This window comes from Pan paniscus, chromosome 14, assembly GCF_029289425.2.
Source record: "Pan paniscus chromosome 14, NHGRI_mPanPan1-v2.0_pri, whole genome shotgun sequence".
Lineage (NCBI taxonomy): Eukaryota > Metazoa > Chordata > Mammalia > Primates > Hominidae > Pan > Pan paniscus.
In genome coordinates, this window is record NC_073263.2 from 29,110,160 (window position 1) to 29,131,524 (window position 21,365).

Sequence of the window (21,365 nt, forward strand, 5' to 3'; positions counted from 1 at the left end):
TGCCCTGGGTGCACATCCTCGCTTCACCTCCCTGGGCCTCCACTTCTACATCTGTACAGTGGGCTGACGTCTGCCTTTTGGGGCTACAAAATGCAATTGCGAAAGGGGCGGGCGTCTGCCTCTCGGGGCTATGAAATGCAATCACGAAAGGAGGAGACATAGACCACAGGTACAGTGTGCACACGAGCTTCCTTTTAGGTTCTCCTTTCCTTCATCTGGGGCCCTGGAACACCTACACGGCTCAGATTAGTCCACTGATTTCATCTATCAAAATGGTCCTCTCGGCGATGACGCTCATCTGACAAGATGAAACTCCACTGGGTCTGCTATTACGTATAAACTTAGGGGCAAGTGGCTTCATCAGCAGCACCCTTGATACTCTCTGGGGAAGAGGCAGCACATTTCATAAAACACTGATCATAAGGGACACTTGTTTTCCAGAGAATTCAGAAATGGACGCCAAATTTCCAGGTACTGGCGAGGTCTCCCTTGGCCTGTGTCATGCAGGAAGGTGTCAGCCTGCCCTTGACTACTCAGGGAAACGTCCAGAAATGGGGAGAAAAGGTTTTCGAATACTGTGTGTTCTAAGCTCCGCCCATTGAGATGAAAACCAGAGTGCAAACTGTTCAAAAATTCTCTCCCATCCTCTGTCAAACGGGCCTCTGCCTTTTGTCAAAAGGTCAGTCAACTTTCAATGAACCAGGCTCCAAGTATAAAAACCAGGAGTTAAAAAGACCAGTTAAGATTACTCACAGACCAGAACAGCGCAAGACATCTCCCTAGGGAGTAATGACTCCATTGTTAAAACATTTCCATGTGAAATGAGTTCTAGTACTCACCAGCAACGGCACCCGAGGCTAATGTGGCGATTATTGGTGTTTTGGTCCTATCATTGACGTTGGCTAAGAATTTAAATAGCAGTCCATCCTCAGCCATGGCATAGATAACCCGAGGCATGGGAAACATGGAACCTAGAAGACTAGATGGGGAGAGGCAAACCGCGTGAGTGAACCTGGCTCATAAGGGATAAAGGCACCACATCCAGCCATGCTCAGTTTACCACGGAGGAGAGGGAGTCTGAGCTCACCAAGAGCTGCCGTCCCTCCACGCTGGGTGAGGCCTGTGGCTAAAAGACTTGGCATTTAATAAATCAACCCCAGAAAGAGCACACACTGTGAGTAAGGATTAAGGTAAAGAATAGGGAACATCTATCTAACATACACTAGCATGAGACCCAGTACAGTCTTTACAGATGGAAAACCGTATTTATTCCTGCAATTATTTCTAGCTGAATCAAACAGAAAATACAAGCATCTCTGCATTCATGAAGATTTCCCTGTGGTAAATCAATATTTACCAAATAGTTCTGTTTATACAGGCTAAGAGGAAATACCATTGGTGAAAATGTTTCTCATTAAAAGGCACTTATTCCCTTCTTCAAAGTAGCTTCTGCATGACAGCCAAACTGAGGGCCAAAATATGGTGTTCAAACAGGGGGCCTGTTCCTGTGGCCAGATTTAGGGACAGAGAGCCAGTCCCTTGCTAAGCAGATGATGCTGAAAAGCCAGCCTCAGGTTCTTCTCAATAACGCAACTCTTGGGATGATGAATACTGGCAACAAGGGAAAAGCCACATGATCAAGGCTGGGTTGGGTACTGGGTCTATTTCAAGGGTAAAGAATGCTGGCAGCCGATGTGTGTCTCGCATGGCTGTACCTGGCCTGCTATATAGCCTAACCCCTGCTGGTGGTTCCACCCCTAGGAGCAGCCACCACAGAAAGGCCTCTCACCTGGCGGAAAGAGCGCAGAGGGAGCCCACGGCCACTGCGTACTTGGCACCTTCCCAGCCCACGTGCTTAAAGGCGTCGGGCAGGGGGCTGTTATTGTCCAGGCAGAAGTAGGGCATCATGAGCGTGAGGGCAGCCGACACCCCAAAGTAGGCGATGAAGCAGATCAAGAGGGACGCCACGATCCCCACGGGGATGGCCTTCTGTGGGTTCTTCACCTCTTCACCTAGAAGCACAAGGGGTCAGCAGAGGAGGGCACACAGCAAGAGGCAGTGTATCTGCCCACATGACACCCAAGGCCTCTCAGTGCCCGGGAACCCACGTGACCCTACGAGAAACCTCCCTCCAGCGCTCAGCCCTGTGGGCACTGGGGCCTCCTGTGCTGCCGGGAGCAGAGGGGTGGTGCTCAGGAAGACACATCAGACAGCCCATGGCCCTGCAACAGTGTTCTCGGCCTGAATGTGGTGATGCAGCCAAGGAAGAGACTTGTTTCCTTTGGCAGAGAAAATCTGGGAGGCTCACTGAAGCCTGGCCTATTCAGTCTGCCAGGATGACAATGTTGTGAATGGCCTCACTCCTCCCGGAAGACGCTCAGATATGAAATCAGGCCACAGCCACACAGCTATGATCCCATTCTAACAGCGGAACCTCAGCCTTATTCAAGATGCAGCTTTCATCAGGTGTTGACACTTGGGGATGTGATAATGGTTTGGGAGTGGGAGGGGTTGGCAGGAAGCTACAAATCTACATGTTGCTCATGTGTGAAAGAGCAGCGACCGGACCGTGTCAGCAAGGAGGGAAATGGCAAGCATTGGCTTGTTTGCCTGGGGTGCAAGAGGACCCGGGACCGCAGTGGCTGGCGGGCATACCTGTGGTGGCGATGCAGTCAAAGCCCACGAAGGCATAGAAGCAAGTCGCTGCCCCCGACAGGACACCAGAGAACCCGAAGGGCATGAATCCACCAACACCGGGCTTCCCTTCTTTTGTGTCACTAGAAAAGAGAGCCGCAAACAAATGTCACGTCACTCGCTGCGCAGTCTGGCGTAAGGAGCTGTGCTCATCTCCTGATACGAGCGGAACCTGGCAGTCAGCCCTCCCTGTTACCACTGCCAGGCCCTGGGCTTCAGACGCTGAGTCCAGCCACTGCATGCTAACTCCGTGTGTGCAGGCCTCCCTGCTGTTTGTGGCCCAGGGTCACAAGGGTGCATAGTATCGCCCCTTCCAGAAGCATCTTCTAAACAATGACTAGGGTAGGGAGACGTGGGGACTACGAGGCAGGGGTCCAACAGGAAATGGGGGAGAAACCAGCCACGCGGCCAGTCCCACACCCTTCTCCCCAGGGCCCCTCGGAGGAAGGATGCAGAGCCGCCAGCCAGTCCTACCCCGGGTCCCATATTTACCAGTAACTCAATCTCAAAACAAACAATTCCAGAGAAACTAAGGCTAAAATAAAAGTATTTGTCAGCAAAGGCATTCCTTAAGTGCCTGTATGCACAAGGTGGAGTCCAGGAGGGCGCAGCTTTTGCCAGGTGTATGGGGCCCGGGCACAGCTGGGCACTGGCCCACGGGAGGGGCTCAGCACATCTTTGCTACACTGATGAACGCAAAAGCAAAATAAGCACAGTTTACAAACTCAGGAGTCCAGAAGAAGCAGGCTGCTTAAACATTCAGAAAACAGTCCCATAAATCTGACACCTGTGCCGAGACACGGTACCCAGGTTCAGTGTGGTGCTATGGCCCCTCCCAGGGTCCTGTCGGGGGTCCTTCAGGCCCTTGTTCCCTGATGTACAAAGCCCTGGCCTGTCTGATCCCCCCACATGCTGTGTTCTGGGGGTGCACCACGCAGTCAGTGCAGGCGGCTTCCCTGGCCACCGTCCCCTGGTCAGGAGGCACATAGCCCCTGCTGGTCACCAAGTAACCCTAAGCTTTCTGCATCCAACCCTCTGCTGCCACCCGAAAAGCAATTGCACTCCTTGTGGTTCAAGAAGGGCAATCCCTACTCCCACACCTTTGCCAGCCCCAGGGCCGCAGGCTTTCTGTCCTGTGCCAGGGTCCCACTGGCTGGCCTGGAGCCCAAGAGGACGCTCACCACCCACCTCTGTTGCCCCCACTCAACCATATTGACAGCCACCCAGCTGCACAGGACAACCTGCCCTAAACCTTGTCAGCATGAAGAGAGGAACCCTATAGGATGCTCCCAATCCTATAAACACTGACATCCCTCAGGTTGGCTGGGCAGCCCATTTGGTGAACTTTGCTTTCAATGGGATTTACTCACTGGCTGATAAAACAGACAGACAGACAGGATGGACCCAAATACTTTCTAATGGGGATTAAGCCTTACTAATTCCTAGAGGATCATCACATCTCTCAGTTACAGAAACTGCCATGAAGATGCTGGAAGTACATGCATGAGAAAGTTCATGTAGATGTGGGGTTTACTGTGGTCCCATAAACAGTAACGAGAGGAAACCCCCAGAAATGTACAAGTGATGGATGGAGGAAAAACTGTGGCCAAACAAAATTTTAGTTTATTGTGTTAGAGTATGACTAAAACTAGCAACCCAAGTTTAAAACCAAGCAGCCCAGGACAGACAAGTCAGCAGGGCCACGGGACAGCAAAGGGCTGGAGTGGAGCTGTGCCCACCTCATCCAAACCCCCTCGCCTCTCAGGCCAGAGGCCCCGCCGGCCACCCACTCCCACCCTGGCAAACGGCTTCGGTTACTCAGTGGCCTATGCTGAAGACAAAGCAGGTGACAACCAAATGGCTCAAGAGGGGGAGGATGAGGCCAAGGGAGGAGGGGAACTCAAGAGTCAAAATGGCTTCTGTGGGCCCCACTTCGGTGCCCTGTGGCGGCCAGGGTGACAGACGGGCAGTGAAAAGCCCCCAGATCCCCACTCAGCTCCTATGACATCAAGAGCTACCAATATGGCCTTGCATTAAAATAAATGCATGCCCACTATGGGAGGCCGAGGCGGGAGAATCACCTGAGGCCATAAGTTAGGGACTAGCTTGGGCAACATAGTGAGACCCCATTAGTACAAAAAAAAATTTTTTTTTCTGATTAGCTGGGTGTGGTGGCATGTGACTATAGTCCCAGCTACTTGGGAAACTGAGGCAAGAGGATTGCTTGAGCCCAGGAGTTTGAGGCTGCTTTGAGCCATGATTGTGCCACTGCACCCCAGCCTGCGCAACTGCACCCCAGCCTGTGCAACACAGCAAAATCCTGTCTCTAAAATAATTTTTAAAAATTAAAAAATAAATAAATGAATGCTATCATGGATAGACGAGCTTTAGGCAACCATGAGGCAGAGGCACCTAGAAAGGTCCTGAAACCTCCATTTCAGGGCAAGTGGAAAGTGCAGGGAACTGCATACATGATTAAATCCCAGAAAGAGATGAACTCACAGAAGGGGACTAAGAAGGGCTGGAATGTGTCTTCCTCACGCAGACAGGTAAAGCACACACAACAACAAAAGCATGGAGAGAAGGAAGCAAGGGCGATGGGTGAGCGCAAAGCGAGGAGGCAAAACAAAAGGCATCCTCCCCGGCTCCTCAGGACAGTTGCAGAAGAGACTGGATAATCCTCCAGGTTACAGAATGGGGGTGAAGGCACGTGCTGTGCTGCGCCAACTCCAGAGCTGTGTGCAACCGTGAGCATCCGTAAACTTCCCTGCTGACTGTGACCCTGCCACACCTGCTCCTCGTACTGCGCCACTACACCTGACCTCAGGAGGACCCACAGCCGACTTCAGGAGGACCCACGTGCCGGGACCCTGGGCAACCATAACAATGAACAAGGGCCTGATTTAAAAAAAAAAAAATCTGCAGGGCATGCTAGTAAGCAAGAATGCAAGGTGCAGAACAATATATATGGAATGCCGCGTTTTGTGTAAGAAAAAAGAAATAGAATATACATATTTACATTTGCTTGTGCTTACACAGGGAGAAATTGGAAGCTTACACACACACACACAATTAGAAAGTTTACCTGTGGGGGTGGGAGATGAGGTGGATGAAGAAAGGAACTCATTGTAAATCTTTTTTTTAAAGCGTTATGAACCATGTAGTATTTTACCAACTCAAAAAGTTAAATTCCACCTTTAAGAAAAGATTGGGTGTTACTGATGCCAGTGGCAGAGTATCAACACAAAATAACCACAGAATCCATTCTACAGAGGCGCAAACCAAAACATGTAGAGATATTTACTAATGGTCTCTTTCTATGTAATCAATAATTAACCTTTTACATGCGTGTGGCAGTTGTGTTCACTCATCATCTGGCAACTCACATGTGAAAGAGAGGGGCTGCCAAGGGCCCTCACCCAGCAAATGTCACCCCGAGACAAAGTGAGCTTGAGTCCTGGTCTCAGCTCAGCGCTCCCTGCCCTGCAGCCTTTGACCAGCCCTTCTGTGTTCCACTCAGCTGGTCGCTCAGAAGCAGCAAAGACAATGCCTGGCATAGAAAGGGGTCAGGCCCGAGGGTCTCCCACTGCATCAGTGGTGAACATCCTGCAGCAGGGCTCCGCCACCCTCACACCAGCCACCCTGACATCAACTGTTAGTTGTGCTCAAAAGCCACACTCCCCTGTTCTTCTACGTGGTAATGGAAACTTTAATTATTTCAGCTGGACATATGAGCCTTAAGAATCAGGACTGTGTGTTTCCCAGAGTCACTAGCTGCAAGGAGTAGCCATCTGGCTAAGTTCTGATGGAGGATGTTTGAGCAGAAGTGGTGTCTGCATCTGCTGAGAAATGTCCAGGAGATGAAGTGGGGAGGGAGGGGGCCCTCTGCTGTTCCCTTCTCCATCCTGCTGACTGGAGCTGGAGAAGCCGCCTTCGGCCCTGGGGCGCCTGGCCTGGATTCCTGGCTGGGTGAAGCGACAAGCCGGACTGACCAACCCCAGAGGTTGACCAAAGAGAACCAAAGCCTTATCTTGTTGAAGCCAATGTTATTTTGGGGCTTCCATCCTAACTGGCAGACACCATCCAACAAAACCTTCCCAACAGGCTTCCATGCAGGGTTGATGCTTCACTATTGCTATGTCCACAGAACACTGGATGGGAATGCCAGTGGCAGCCTGAGTCAAAGGCACGAAGAGCCATCCAGACTGCAGGGTAACACTCCTCTTCACAGACCAACAGACAGACTGACCTAGTTCCTGGGGGCCTTCCCAGACGGCTAGGAGACAGCATCCTAAAATCACAAACCCACATGGTCTCACGGCCTCCCATGCAAGCGGAAGCTCCTGCATGTTATATGGATTGGTTGGGCAGTGCCCTACTGTTTCAGAGGAACCAGCAATGTCATGCAAGACTACATGGCTGTTGTCAGAAACACAAAGCTACGGCTGGAAAAAAAAAGAAAGAAAGTTGCTTAGATATTTTAACAACATAATAGAGCATGCCAAGGAGGCTCCAGTCCTGCAGAACTCCACCTCCTAACATGGCCGATCCCCTGCCGTCCCCGTGGTCAGGGGGCTGGGCCCTGGCAGTGAGGCCGTCAGATGTAGCTAAGGCGGCCCCACCTGTGATCAGGGATTGGGGCAACAAATGCTGCTTTGTCTGGGGGCCGGTACAGCTAGCTCATCATTACTAGGGTACCAGCATGAGGATGACCAGTGAAAGTAAATACCATTGGCTGGCACAATCTCTTCATAAAAATAATAAAATTAAATCTCGATTGGCAACCAGTTAACAAGAGGTGCCCTATATATTTCATTCCTGACCTATAAATAGCAACCGGTCGAATATGCTCTGAGTTTTCAAAGGCTACACATTACTTCAACGCATATTTGGAATTGGCTTCACTCCACCCTAAATTAATGGACACCCATAAATTTGGCATAAATATGACTCTGAAATGCTCGGGATGACATATTCAAAGTCCTCAGTTCTCCAAAACAGAGTTTAGGAAAGCAGTTTTATTAGAACTGCTAACCACAAAATATTAGTGTTAGTGAAGTTTCGTGCACCGAATGCCATAGTTTCCTGTTTCCATTCAAGTAGTCACACATCAATGCCTGCCCACTGGTAACAATACTGGGCGACATGGCTGGACACCTGGCCCTGAACCAGTGACCAACTGGGCATACGTGACTGCTAAGATTCCCAATGTGAGATAGTGCTTCTCAGCCTCCCTTGCAGCTCGATGTGGCCCCCAGTGGACTCTTGCCAATGGAATGTCTGTGTGTCTTCTGGTCTGTCCTGAACAGCCCTGAGCACTCTCCTCTACGCTCTCTTTTCCCTTCTGGAAGAGCTGGGTCATGCTCGTGCCTACAGCCAGCTCTGACCAGGCAGATGAAGACAATGTCCTGGGGGAAGATGGAGCAAGACAGAAGATGTCTAGGTCCACAGAGGCCTGCGGCAAAGCTGGCCAGCCAACGTGGACTGCTCATTTCAAGACTGGAAACATCTCTTCTTTAAAGCCACACTCCATTGTGGCAGTTGGAGGGGGTCTCTTTATCATAGCAGTTTCAACCTTCAGTCTTAAAGAAGAATCACACACAAAATCCAAGTCCCCATTCTCCATCCTGAGACCTAAAGAATTACATGGAGATCTGACAACAAAGATAAAAAAGATATGACTGTTTGGCTTTTTTTTCCTAGGTTATCTGAGCTTTCAATGAGGGCTGGGCAAGAGACCTGAGATGGCACAGGGTGGAGCTGTCACCTCCAGTTCCGGATGTCTGTGTCAGAGACATGAGGGTGATGGGGCCACTGTCACCAGGGCTTGAGCAGCACAAGTCAGATGTCGGCGAAAGACTATTGTGCTCACATTCTGAGACTTCAGTCATTCTGAAAACCTTCAAAAAAAGTTTCACCTATTTCTCTTCCCTCTACATTATTAATCTAATAGGAAGGTATTTAAAGGTGAAGTGAGGTCACCATGGCACTGCAGAGAAAAATCTTTTCTGAATACAAAATTCCAAAGTTGGCCATCAAACAGAATCTGGGGAAAGAGGGATCATTTAATGAGTCTGACAAGAATCCTGAATGATACACAATTTGGAATTAGGGTGATGATTTTCTTTTCCTCAGTCTTTCTTGTCATACAATAGTCTTTCCATTTCAGGGGAATAAACCTTCACACAAACTTGATACATACAAAATACCCTCAGCTACTTCACTGCAAAAACACAAAACAATTAACAAAATATACTCAAATAATGTTTTCTTAAAAGCACATGCCATCCTAGCCAGTTATATCCCCCATACAATCTATGTCATTAAATGTCAACTAAGAAAAATGGTCAGAAGCAGCAACTCACTTGTTCAAACAGAGACGGCCTGATGTGTTCCCAAAATCCTCCTCCGTGAGCTGCCAGTTTTTAACCGATCCTTTCACAAATCCTGACACCATTATGAAGCCCAGGACCAGGACGTTGATACAAGTGAATATTTTGTTGACCATGGCCGACTCTTTCACACCAAGAGTTAAAAGTCCTGAAAAAGTGCATAGACACAAAACTTTGTCTGAGTGTTAACCACAAACTGGGAAGGTCCTTCCTGGATGGGGATAAGAAGGCGACTGAAAAAGAATCCAAGTGCATCGAGCCTCTGCAGACCTCTGTGAGCCTCTGGGAATGGGGTGGATTAATGATCTTTCTGGGGGCAGGGATCAGGGGTCTAAATCACCAAGGTTGTGGGTGCTTCCCAGGCCCTCCTAGGTGACCTCCAGATACCCTTGGGAACTGAGAAGCCCACCCAAGGGGCACCCGAGAACTGCAGAGATCTGGAGCATGAGCCCCTCTCACAGGGAGGGGAAAGCCTGGACCCGCACACCAAGCCGCTCCCTCTCACCAAAAGGATGCGTTGCTGGGAAACAACCTCTAGGAACAATTCCAGGAAGAAAGACTTTGCATAGTTTCCTGGGAGAATGGACATTTTTCAGAAGAGGAAATTATTCTGGTTGACTTTGGGATGTTAGTGATATTAACAATAACAACTAACTATGGTTCTGGAACCACTAACACACATGGTTCTTCATTGGACTCAGTGCATATAAAATAACATCTGAGCTAGGCTAGCTCTAGCTTGCAAACTCACGTTTTTTTTTTTTTTTAAAGAAAACTAAGTAATAAAGATGCCCAGGAACCTCTGACAGCACTGCCTTTGAGGCACATGCCCCAGCACCACCTTAGGGTGAAGAGGTCATTCGGGTACTTCCATAGCTGAACTCTCTGCTGGGCAAGAAAAGTGGCACAGAAGGGGTTGGTACCACTCGAACACAGCCAGGATTTGAGACCACTGCTCTGCCATGGATGCCTCTCATCGTTTTAAAATAAAAATTGGCTAGGTGCGGTCGCTCACACCTGTAATCCCAATACTTTGGGAAGCAGGCAGATCTTTTGAGGTCAGGAGTTCCAGACCAGCCTGGCCAATATGGCAAAACCTTACCTCTACTAAAAATATAAAAGATTAACTGGGTGTGGTGGTGCGTGTCTGTAATCCCAGCTACTGGGGAGGCTGAGGTGTGAGAATCGCTTGAACCCAGGAGGCGGAGGTTGCAGTGAGCCAAGATCGCGCAACTGCACTCCAGCCTGGGTGACAGAACAAGACTCTGTCTCAAATATAAAATAAAATAAAATAAAATAAAAACTGCTGTACTTTTGAGATTGAATTATAAAGTACAGATGTTAGAAGAGAATTGTGTAATTAATCACAGGGAGAACACCTCAACAAACAACAATATATTGTTTCTTTAGTGTCCCTCCCTCTCAGGTTTATTAAAATGAAATCTCACTAGTGCAGACTTACTTTCTGATGCATGTTTCTGCCAGCTGGACCAGAAATACTGCTGAGACCAGCCTGAGTGAAGTTATTTCAATTATGTGGTGTGTAAAATAAGGCATGTCATTTTTAAAACTCATCCAAGATTTTCTAACCCCAAATGAGAATTTATCTGCATTTCAGCTTCATGTTTATGGAGCCCCACAGAGCAAAACTCGCGTTGCACTGGCCAAGACACGCACAAATGTCACTAGCAAGAAGTTGCCATCAGCTGTGTTCAGGCAGTCTCTGGGATTTTTCAAATTCTGTAACCACAACTCTGTCATGAAACTTATTTACTGAAAGGGTGTTTTGATGGTTGTTAGGTGTAAAAACCATCCAAGTCGTCTTCAGACGCCCCAGGCACACATTAGTGTTCCAGACGGAGCTCATTCCTCCACATTTTCCTGGCTGATGAATGACAGTTTTGCTTTCCAAATGGTCATCCACTGAGTCAAAAGAATTTTTATTCCCAGGACACTCATACAAAAAGCCTGCAGTGCAGACAAAATCTTATTCCACAAACAGCTAGGCTAAACACCTAAGATTCTCTTTTAATGAAATGGCACACAATTCAACAGCTATGAAGCAGGCCGGCCCTATCTGAATCTATAAGAAGCAATGAAGACAGGGACAAATAAAGATGCCTGCATGCAGTACAAAAACAAAACAAAAAGAAACGGGGGTTATGGTTAAAGAGATAAGTAAAGAAAGGAACTTAACAGGAGCCTCTCACCAAACCTTTGCCCATCACTCTGACCTGATCTCTTTTTAAGTGTGGGCTTTACCTGTCAAGATGAGAATTATGATCACTGCGAATATGTCGGGGTTTTCAGCCAGGACGCCGGGGGCGTTCAGAGTCATGTGTGTCCGTGAGAACTCCCCGATGGGTCTGCCTATCAGCTCGTCGAAGGTGGCGCTCCAGGCCCTCGCTACGCTTGAAGTACCTGCCACAAAGCACACACAACAGAGGAGATGTGAGCCACAAAGCACACACAACAGAGGAGATGTGAGGACAACTGTTAGCCAGGTATTTGTAGTGGAGCTCCATGTTGATAACATCATTGCAGGAGTCACCGACGGTGCACTGGAATCTGGCGGCAGCAGCCAGACCATAGTGTATGCTGAGCCAGAAGTGACGGTCAACTAGTGCTAAGTGCGAGAAGGCTTCTAGGGCCTACAGAGGAATGCACTTCACAGCCTACCCAATATGCACAGGTGTATTCTATCAAATATATATATCCGAATAAAAAGTTTGCAAAACGAGTGTTACCCTTACCACCTGAGAGGCACTCTGATAATATTTAAAGCTACCTACTTTGTTTCATTAAAAAAAGTAAACATTGATGACAACTCATGAAAAATCGATTTCATAATGCACTCCTGGGGTGCAGCTGGCTGTCTGGAGGAATGCTGCTTAGGAAGCCTCTTTTCTAGGAACCCCTTGGCAGCAGAGATGATGGTGCTTGCACCATAATTCTTCTCTCAGCAAGAAGAGGGGCCTAGGAGGTCCTTGAGGGGGCTGAACCCCATCTGAGGGACAAAGCCACTTCCTCATCTCAGTGTTGGCATCAGCCACCTCTGCCACTTTTTGCCTGAACCTGACTCGGAGGCCACAGCATCCCCAGAGTGCAGGACAGCAGACAGACCCCAGCCCTCCTCGTTCTCGCCTCAGCCTGCACCCTCCAGCGCCGAAGAACACCAATAGGGCAGCACTCAAAATGGCAACAATAGTTGGCTGCTGTCTTTCACTCTCATTCTCTCCTCTCACATAATTCTAAAGAGTGTCAGAATGTGTTTCCATTGGTGTTTCTCAGTAAATGTCACTAAAATTCCAGCATTTTCATAGAGCGTTTTCCTTTATTTTCAAAGCGGGCCTTGTCGGTGACCATGGTCCTAATTATCCACAGCATATTGCCAGAGTGATCTGCAGAGATTCAATTTCACTATTTGGTCTTATGATAAGTAAGTATCTTTCCAACAACTCAGAAGTTTAACCACATTTCTTCCTCCTGAGCAGCCAATCTATTATGAATTCTGTAAGAATGGCCTCACCATCTCCCTGTCACCCCCAAAGCAGCTGGCTTATGGCAAATGTGGCTCCCAAACCCTGTCCTGCTCAGTGAGAGGGGCTACCCCAGCCTTTCTTCCCAGCCTACCCACTCCCAATTTCTGAATTATGCCTTTTAAAAAAATGTTTGCTGGAAAAACTGCCCTTCCCAGCAGCTAAGGCTGAGAATACATTTTTATAATGCATGCAAATGGTTTCACACAAGCAAACGGCACTCTCGCAGAGCTTTACATTTGTTGGTCTAGAAGCTGCAAGCACTTCATGCTCAATGTGTATTTTATGCTCAGGTAAATCCTCTGGAAACATAACGGTCCATTTACAATAGCTACATTCCCAGTGAGAGACTTCAGCTTGTGAGAACCATGTGTGGTTGTAAGTTTTGATGTGGCATTGAAAGAAAACATTATGAATTTTATTTTAGAACCCAGAAGACTAAGCTATGTTGGCTCTCAGCAGATACTGCAGCTGCTGGAAAGAAAGAGAAGGTGCTGCTCAGAGAATGTGAGTGTGTGCCCTCCCCGAGCTGTCCTGGTGAAGGGGGAGTGATGCCCCCCATGCAGAGATAGGGCTGTGGGGAGCCCAGGGCTGCAAGGGTCCCAGCAGGCAGCATGTGTGGCCAGGGAGGGTGTGGTGGGGTCCAGTGGGAGCTGACACAGAAGCAAGGCGGAACCCACATGGCTCAACTTACCAGGTCTTACTGTTTTTTCGCTATTACCAAAAAGTTTGAGAAAAAAAATAAATGGCATGTTGAGTGGCCGTTTGTACCCTTTGCTTCTGAGACTTAGGTTTTTGTTTCTTTTAAGTTGATGTGTTCAACTTCAGTTGTAATCAAAATACAAAAAAGCATAAAGAGAAGCAAAGCATGTTTACCTGGCAAACCGGAAAGATTTTCTACATTTGCTTCCTTATTTGCTGGGTGGATGTGTTACAGGCCGATGCCCAGTGCCCACACTGCAGGGAAAGGGGCCCCTGGCTACGTGGAGGATCACAATCAACAAAGGCCTTAAAAACACGCAGACCCACCAACAGCCATTCTGCTCCTTAGACAGTTTTAAGGAAAAGAATCATGGCTAAGCCCAAAGACATAAAGTAATTAACTGTTAATAACAACAGCAACAACATAATGGAAACAATCTGAACATCCCATAAAGACACCAATACATTATGCTGTGTATATAAATCTATACAATGGTAGGCAAGCATTAGAAATGTTACTGTGGAAAAATAACTAACGATATGAGACATGTTTACTATATATTGTTTTATAAAGAGATATACTGTAGAAAAATACACATTTAAATTCACAAAAATGTTAACCATAGTTGTATCTGTAGACAGTAAACTTCTGAACAGAGAGTGTCTTATGCCTTCATGGGATCCCTAGTATCTAGCACAATGCCCAGCCCAGAGCAGGTACTCAATGAACATTTATTAAAAGAATGAATGAATGAATGAATGAGAGAATTAGTTTCTCCATGTTGTCAGGCAGGGTATTTCTACTTTCTTCTTCATGCTTTTCTTTATTTTCCCAATTTTTCTCTATCAGTGATGCATTTACTCTAGTAATTTAAAAACATACTAAAAGAAACTAAATACTTTTAAATGAATCAGAAACATCCTATTAATTCTGTGCCTCTCGTGTTAACAAGAATGACCTCCCTGTGGGGCATCCACCCACACTTTGGAGGTGGGAACAAACAGAAAAGTGGTAGAGGGCATGAGCTCCGGGCCCCTGGGACCTACCGATGATGTAGGAGAGGATTAAGTTCCAGCCGGTGATGAAGGCCCAGAGCTCTCCAACGGTGACATAGCTGTAGAGGTAAGCTGAGCCCGTCTTGGGGACCCGAGCACCAAACTCGCCATAGCACAGGCCAGCCAGCACCGAGGCCAGCGCAGCGATCAGGAAGGAGATGACAATGGCAGGGCCTGCATTCTCACGGGCCACAGCTCCAGCCAGGACGTAGACGCCAGCACCCAGTGTGCTGCCCACCCCGAGGGCCACCAGATCAAAAGTGTTCAGGCAGCGAGACAGCCGCGTCTCCTCCCGGCTACAGTCCACCACCTTCCGCCGCAGCATCTGCTGCCCAATGTTGAGCAGGACTTTGCACCCCATGTTGCTGTTCAGAGCTGTTGAAAAAGAACAAAGATGTTTCCTGATTGCTCCTCATTTCACCCATTACTCTAATCTTATCACATTATGGAAACACAGACAGTGATCAGGTCCTTCATAATCATTTCCTGCTAAAATGCTTTAATTCGTAGAATTCCATCATCAATTGTCAGAAGCACGCAGACTTCTCCAGTTTCACCAGCACATACAGAATTAACCCAGCAGGCCAACAGATACAGATGACTTTATTTCGAGGTCTCTGAGCTCCCACGTTTGTAGCAGGTCCTCTTAATGGAGACTCTTCCATGGGTGGAAATTATGCAGTAGAGGAAACACACATTAATGACATTGTTCCTACACTCAGTCATCAGATAATACACCAGGAAAAACAAGGTGTTAGTTCAAGTATGCTGTAATAGAAAGCAAACCAAACCATATCTTAATTTCATTACTAAATTAAATTATTAACTTATTAAAACTCAGAGGCCCTGAATAGCAATAATAATGTTTTTTTAGATCTTTCTAGGATCCCCTGAGGGTAAGGAGCAAGTTGTTTTCACTTTTAAGGTAACACAGAGGTAGGTCGAAGCAGAAAAATGTTGAGTTATTACAAGTGAGGGCTCTTCGTCACTGTTACTACTACAGGAAGCACTTTTCTTCTGGGCTGAAATGTCAGCCCAATGTGCTCTGTGGTATATGATATGTATGCATATCTGATATGCTCTTGGGCACTTATCATGAGAGGACATGTATTCATCCATCCCACCCTCACATGGGACATGCCCCATTAGGGCCCAGGACACCTTGTGCTTTGTGGGATGGCTCTGAGATTGCTTTCCTCCAACCTACGGGCCCACCTTGCCCGACCAGATGCGACAGGTGAGCCCTTGGCAAGGACAGGCCAGCAGCCACCCTCAAAAAGGGGGAGCTTTGCTCCCCACATCTGAAGGGAAGAGACTTCCTTCCACAGAGTCCAGGATGGAAGGGTGGGGGTGGGAAAACAGATAAACTCTTCAGTGGAGAAACCCGAGGACCACCGCCTGCGGCAGGTGACCGAGGCCAATAACAGTGACAGTCATGTTGACAGAGCGATGTGATGAGAGGGGCACTTCATCTCCACAGTCTTTCCCCCAAAAACCCACAGCCCCAGGCTAGCCATGGGAAAACCACCAGACACATCCTGTTCTACAAAATACCTGACTGGTTCTGTCAAGGTCATCAAAAACTAGGAAAGTCTGAGAAATGTCAGAGCCTACAGCAGCTAAGGAGATGTGAGGACTAAATGCAATGTGGGATCCTGTATGGGATCCTGGGACAGAAAAAGGACACCTGGGGAAAATGAGGGAAACCTGAATCAAATATGGATGTCAGTTAGTGACAGCACATCAATATTGATTGTAACCAATGTACCCACCAAAGTAAGATACACGTTCCTAATGGGAAATGGTGAGGGGCACATGCAAGCTCTGTACTCTTCACAATTCTTCTGTAAATCTAACACTATCCTACAACAGAGTTTATTTTAAAAATCTAAGACAAAACAACAGCATGTGCACAGATATGCTATTGTCATGACTTTTGGCTACTAAGGTACACACAAAAAATCACCAATTGTTCATGTGGATCATCAGTTGGTATTTATTGACCTAACTTAGCTGCAATTAAGTCACTTGAGATAACAAGTCTAGAAAAGTCCGTGCCTAACGACTTGAACACTTCCCTGCCTGCCCACACCTTTGCAACCTCAGCTGCCGGGCGGGCGCAGTGCAGCAGGGCCTCCCCACGCTGCAGCTCAGGGCCCCTCGGCAATGGTCGCATCACTGATCAGCTCCAGGTCGTGCAGCAACTGGGGGTGGTGGCTGCTCTGTTTTATCTGACAGGCCAAGGGAAGAGAATAATCTCAAGACTCATAAAATTTTGAGCTAGAATGGGGAATAAAAATCATCTGATCCTATCCCTTTGTTACATAGATGGGGAAAACAGCTCAGAGAGCCAAGTGTCAAACAGGGTCACAGGCTCTGCAGGCGCAGTCCTCCTCTGGGGTTCCGGCGGTATCACAGGTAGGAAGGAAATGATATCATGGTGTAGCAGGTGGGGCAAAGTGGGGAGGAAATGAGGAGGGAGCGCTGCTTGTGGAACAGTGATGGAGTGGGAAAATCAGACCCCAGAGTTTGAGAAGAGCAGGAAAAGGGCCCCTGAGGCCAAGAGAAGAGCAAGCAGAGAGATGGATGGCGTCCCAGGTTGCTTTCAGCAACACAAGGGACTGCTTCAGCAAGCTCTCGTGCCAGAGCAGTTCTGAGGTGTCTCAGCAAGACAGGGATGCCCGCGGCTTCCTAGGCAGTTAAGTGAGAGCCTCCGAATGGCACTAGGGAGGAGGAGGAGCAGGAACCAAGGACCTAGTGCTGCTGGGACCCCAGGATCTGCAGGCTCAGGGAGTGATTTCTCCTGGAAATGCCTTTTTCTTTTCTTCCCTTTGGAGAATTAGCCAGATTTATTCAAGTCAAATCGCAAAGCACAACAAAGTGTTTAGTAAACAATTGCGTGGATAGTAAGTTGGAAGGGAAAATGCAACATTGCAACATAGCCCTCAGCTGAAAAACCTGTGCTGGGAGATGTGCAAAAATTGCTGCAAAGTCACTTCTCAATATCCCTTTTGGCAGGGAGGGAGTCGTTTAAGTAGACGGAGCCTTGAAGAGAAACAGGGTGTGAAAGCTCTTGTTTCGGATCTGGCTGGGAAATGTGGCTAGGGGATGCACAGACAGTGCCTGCCTGCTCCCAACCTCTCCCAGATGTCACTTCTGCTCAAGAATAAGCAGATTCTCTCCATAAAACACTAAAGGCCAAGTGCAAGGGAAAGACAAAGCTACTCAATAGCATTTTCTTTCCTAGGCCTCACAGGATAACATAACCTAAGCGCGCCCAGAAGGTGAGAAGGGGTCGCCCTGCCTTTCTCTGTCCTGGGCTTTTCAGGAGGGCTATTTCCTGTTTGCACTCCTTTCTCAAAAACGTGCTGTTGTCCTAGGCAGAACCAAAGCCACAAGAGGAACCAAACGGATTCTTGGCAAGGAGCGCACCAGAGCCCAGACACACTCCAGTTACATAGTTCTGGGCCTCTGTAGAACGGAAGGCGAATGTGAGCCGGCTGCTCGCATAAGAGGACAAATGACGCCCATGGAGGTGCGCAGATGCAAAGCCTATGTGCACACATGCACGTATGTCACCACAGCACAGATCACTGCTGCCAGTTGAAAACCCACTCAAAGAACCAAGCAACTTATGCTGGGGGGACCTCTGCACCCCCTTCAAAATGAAGGGGCAGGTTATTAAATTACTGTAAGCTTAGATACAGATAACAGTTTTCTAACATAATGTGAAAAGGGACTTTCTGGTGAGACACCTGTGCACAGCTGCAGCTCATTTCCCCTGCATAGGTACGCAGCGGCCCGTTTTATTCGGGTATAGTTCTTGGCCTGTTTCCCCCGCACCAAGCCCAGGGAAGTGCTGGAGGGAAGTGCTTGGGTCTCAGTGGGGTGGGGTGGGGACAGCTGGGACCCCTACAGGAGATTACTTTTACCTTGGTTACTTCTTAAGTATTGGTTGCTATCTAGAGAGAGGGCAAACTCAATTCCTTTGGAAGACACTGGAACAAAGATGCAGCCAACTGCTGCTGAGAAGCCCAGGGCTGATAATCTGGAGAATGTAAATGTCTCAGGCTAGGTGTTCATTCCTACTTCCCAGGGTAGGAGAAAATGAGACACTTACTCTGTCCTGGGTTTACGAAATATCCTGTCTCCTTGGAAGTAATGCAAAAACCTGTTCTCCAAGTGGTTTTATCTGTCAGCATTTCGTACACATTATACCAGCTCTTAACTCATGCCAGGACTCCAAAGCTGGTTGTTCAACCAATAGTGAGGCTGCACGAAGCTACTCTGCACAGACTTAGTCTAACCATTCCAACCCCAGCAAGCAAAGTCAGGTTGGTAGAGACTTCCTGCTGTTGGGGTTTACACAGAAAGTTGCCAGAATACTTTGAGAGCATTACCTGGAAATTAGGTGGGGAGGAATTTATACAACAGTTGATGCCTCCTTTTATTTGAGGGTTTGATGGAAATCTTGCAACCCCAAGGGTCTCGGATCCATCTTGCTCCCTGTCATTTATTATCAAAGAACACTTACCTGAGGGGTATCCTCAGAAAAGCACGTTTCCCACAGGAATTCTAACTCTGCATTCTATTCTAGTAACCACTACATAACACCAGGAGTAAAATGACCCAGTGAGTCAGAATTTGAGATAAAGACTCTCTTATGTTCTATTTTAAAGATTTCTGATACAAGTGAGCAGGGTGAATGGTGTGACGTTTTCACCCTTGAATTTAATGGATCATTCCACCACTGATACATTCCAGCTTAATGGCTTCCTTGGGGGCCAGGAGGAGTCAAAAGCAAGCTGTTATACTACACTCGGAAATGCCCTTCTTTCAAGAAAATCTTCATCTTGGGATCTTTAAGAAGCCAATGCTTTTAGCTTCCCCTTTCAGTGGCCTTCAGAATGGCCAGGCCCCAGTCGACCCCTTTCTCCAGGCACCTGGTAGGAGCCATCCAGAGGAAAATCTTTCACCCTCACAGGAGAAAGACTGTGGTCTACGTTTGTATCAGGCTAAGGAATCTCTGTCTTTATTAGGGTGGTAGCACTATTATAGGATATCATGAATGGGTGGGCATAGTCAATGGCGTCTTTTCAGCTTTCCTCAACAAGAGTGGCTGGTCAACCTCATGGCTGGCATGTGGGCAGCTGCCCAGCAGTCAAGGAGTGTTCCAGACTGAGTGTGCACAGAAGGGGCAGGGCTCACACAGCTGAGTGAGCTGCAGCCACAGGTGGGAGAAAGGGATGCTGGCCACGATGAGAGAGGACGTGGAGTCTCAATGACAAGGGCAAAACCTGTGTGGAAGGAAGTGATCTCAAAGCAGGATCCACTTCCCCCCAGATGTTAGGAGGCCCAGGTGCAAGAACTTACATTTTGAAAAACAAGTCAGATCAGATGGGACTAGCGGACACTAAGGATGGAGACGGAAGGAGGTAGGCATGGTGTTACAAAAAAAGAGGTAAGAAAGAGACAGAACTGAACACGGTCTTGAGAAGGAGCAATGGAGGTCCCTTAACAGGCAGAAAGAGACTCAGAACAGAAAAGGAAATTAACCGTGGTCAGTGCCTAAGACCATCAGAGGACAGGTCATAACTGACCTAACATGGACTCACTAATCCCAGGTGAACTGAGCCTGGTACAATGGTAGACCACAGTCTTTCTCCTGTCATCAGAAGCCACTGCCAATTTGGGCGTGAGGGGCAGGGAGCAGATAGGAGGATTGATCTTAACAAGTTTAGTACATATCAAAGGGAAAACCCCTATTCATAAACATTCAATTCACGTACAATGTATAGAAGACTGACAAATAGAGACTAGCATAATTGGGAAAATCATGAGTAACATGCTCACAAATGTTGAATACAGTTTAACATCATTCTGGATGTTAACATGATGTCACTAAGAGAAGTGGAAAAAATGAGAAAAACCCTTCCTGTCCAAGAGTAGGAAAAATTATGAATAACTTATAATAAAATATGACAAAATAATGTAGCCATTAAGAATGTCTTTCTAGACTATGTATGGACAATGAAGAAATGTTCATGACAGGTTCACAGAAAAATACTACAAAAGTATATATTTTTGGATAAACAAAGTACATATGTATTCTTTAAATGCCAGATAAAAAGTATATCAAAATATTCGTAGCAGTCATTTTACTATTCACTATCATAATACTTTTCAAAATTCTCTTTAAAAATTCTATTTTATTTTTATCATAAAAAAAAACACATACAATCTTTCCAAAGTCATTCTGCATTGCAGAAGGCATGTTCACCTACGGGGAGTACAGGCAGAGAATACCTTTCACTGTGCAAAGCGTCACTAAAGACTACATGAACTCGGCCAGGCGCGGTGGCTCACACCTGTAATCCCAGCACTTTGGGAGGCCGAGGTGGGTGGATCACCTGAGGTCAAGAGTTGGAGACCAGCCTGGCCAACATGGTGAAACACCATCTCTACTAAAAATACAAAAATTAGCTGGGCGTGGTGGTAGGCGCCTGTAATCCCAGCTACCCGGGAGGGTGAGGCAGGAGAATTGCTTGAACCTGGAAGGCGGAGGTTACAGTGAGCCGAGATCACGCCATTGCACTCCAGCCTGGGTGACAACATCAAAATCTGTCTCAAAAAAAAAGACTACATGGGCTCATTCGAAACCAGCCTGGGCCACATGGCAAGACATCATCTCTACAAAAAATCTAAAATTAGCCGGGCACTGTGGTATGCATCTGTGGTCCCAGCTACTCAGGAGGCTGAGCCAGGAGGATGGCTTGAGCCCAGGAAATCAAGACTGCAGTGAACCGTGATCACACACCGCACTCCAGCACTCCAGACAGAGGGAGACCCTGTTTCAAAAAAAAAAAAAAAAGACTAAATGAGCTCCACGACCATAAGAAAATTGAATTGGAGAGAGTAAATCAAAGAATCAAAAGTATGAGGATGGGAAGGGTGGTTCAAAATTATGCAGCTTAAAAAAAAA

The 21,365-nt window shown here is 47.4% G+C and overlaps 1 protein-coding gene across 4 annotated transcripts in view; it reads right to left on the reverse strand.

Moving 5' to 3' along the window:
* SLC7A1 (solute carrier family 7 member 1) overlaps positions 1–21,365 on the reverse strand; it is an 85,501-nt gene that overhangs the window by 12,046 nt on the left and 52,090 nt on the right. For all 4 annotated transcript variants that reach the window (XM_034936508.3, XM_034936511.3, XM_034936510.3 and 1 more), the window contains 6 exons: positions 14,375–14,758; positions 11,349–11,507; positions 9,060–9,234; positions 2,656–2,777; positions 1,790–2,012; positions 840–979 (listed from right to left, as the gene is read on the reverse strand). In XM_034936508.3, the coding sequence (XP_034792399.1) occupies positions 840–979; positions 1,790–2,012; positions 2,656–2,777; positions 9,060–9,234; positions 11,349–11,507; positions 14,375–14,744 (1,189 nt within the window). In that variant the 5' untranslated portion in view covers positions 14,745–14,758. The remainder of the gene's footprint in view (positions 1–839; positions 980–1,789; positions 2,013–2,655; positions 2,778–9,059; positions 9,235–11,348; positions 11,508–14,374; positions 14,759–21,365) is intronic.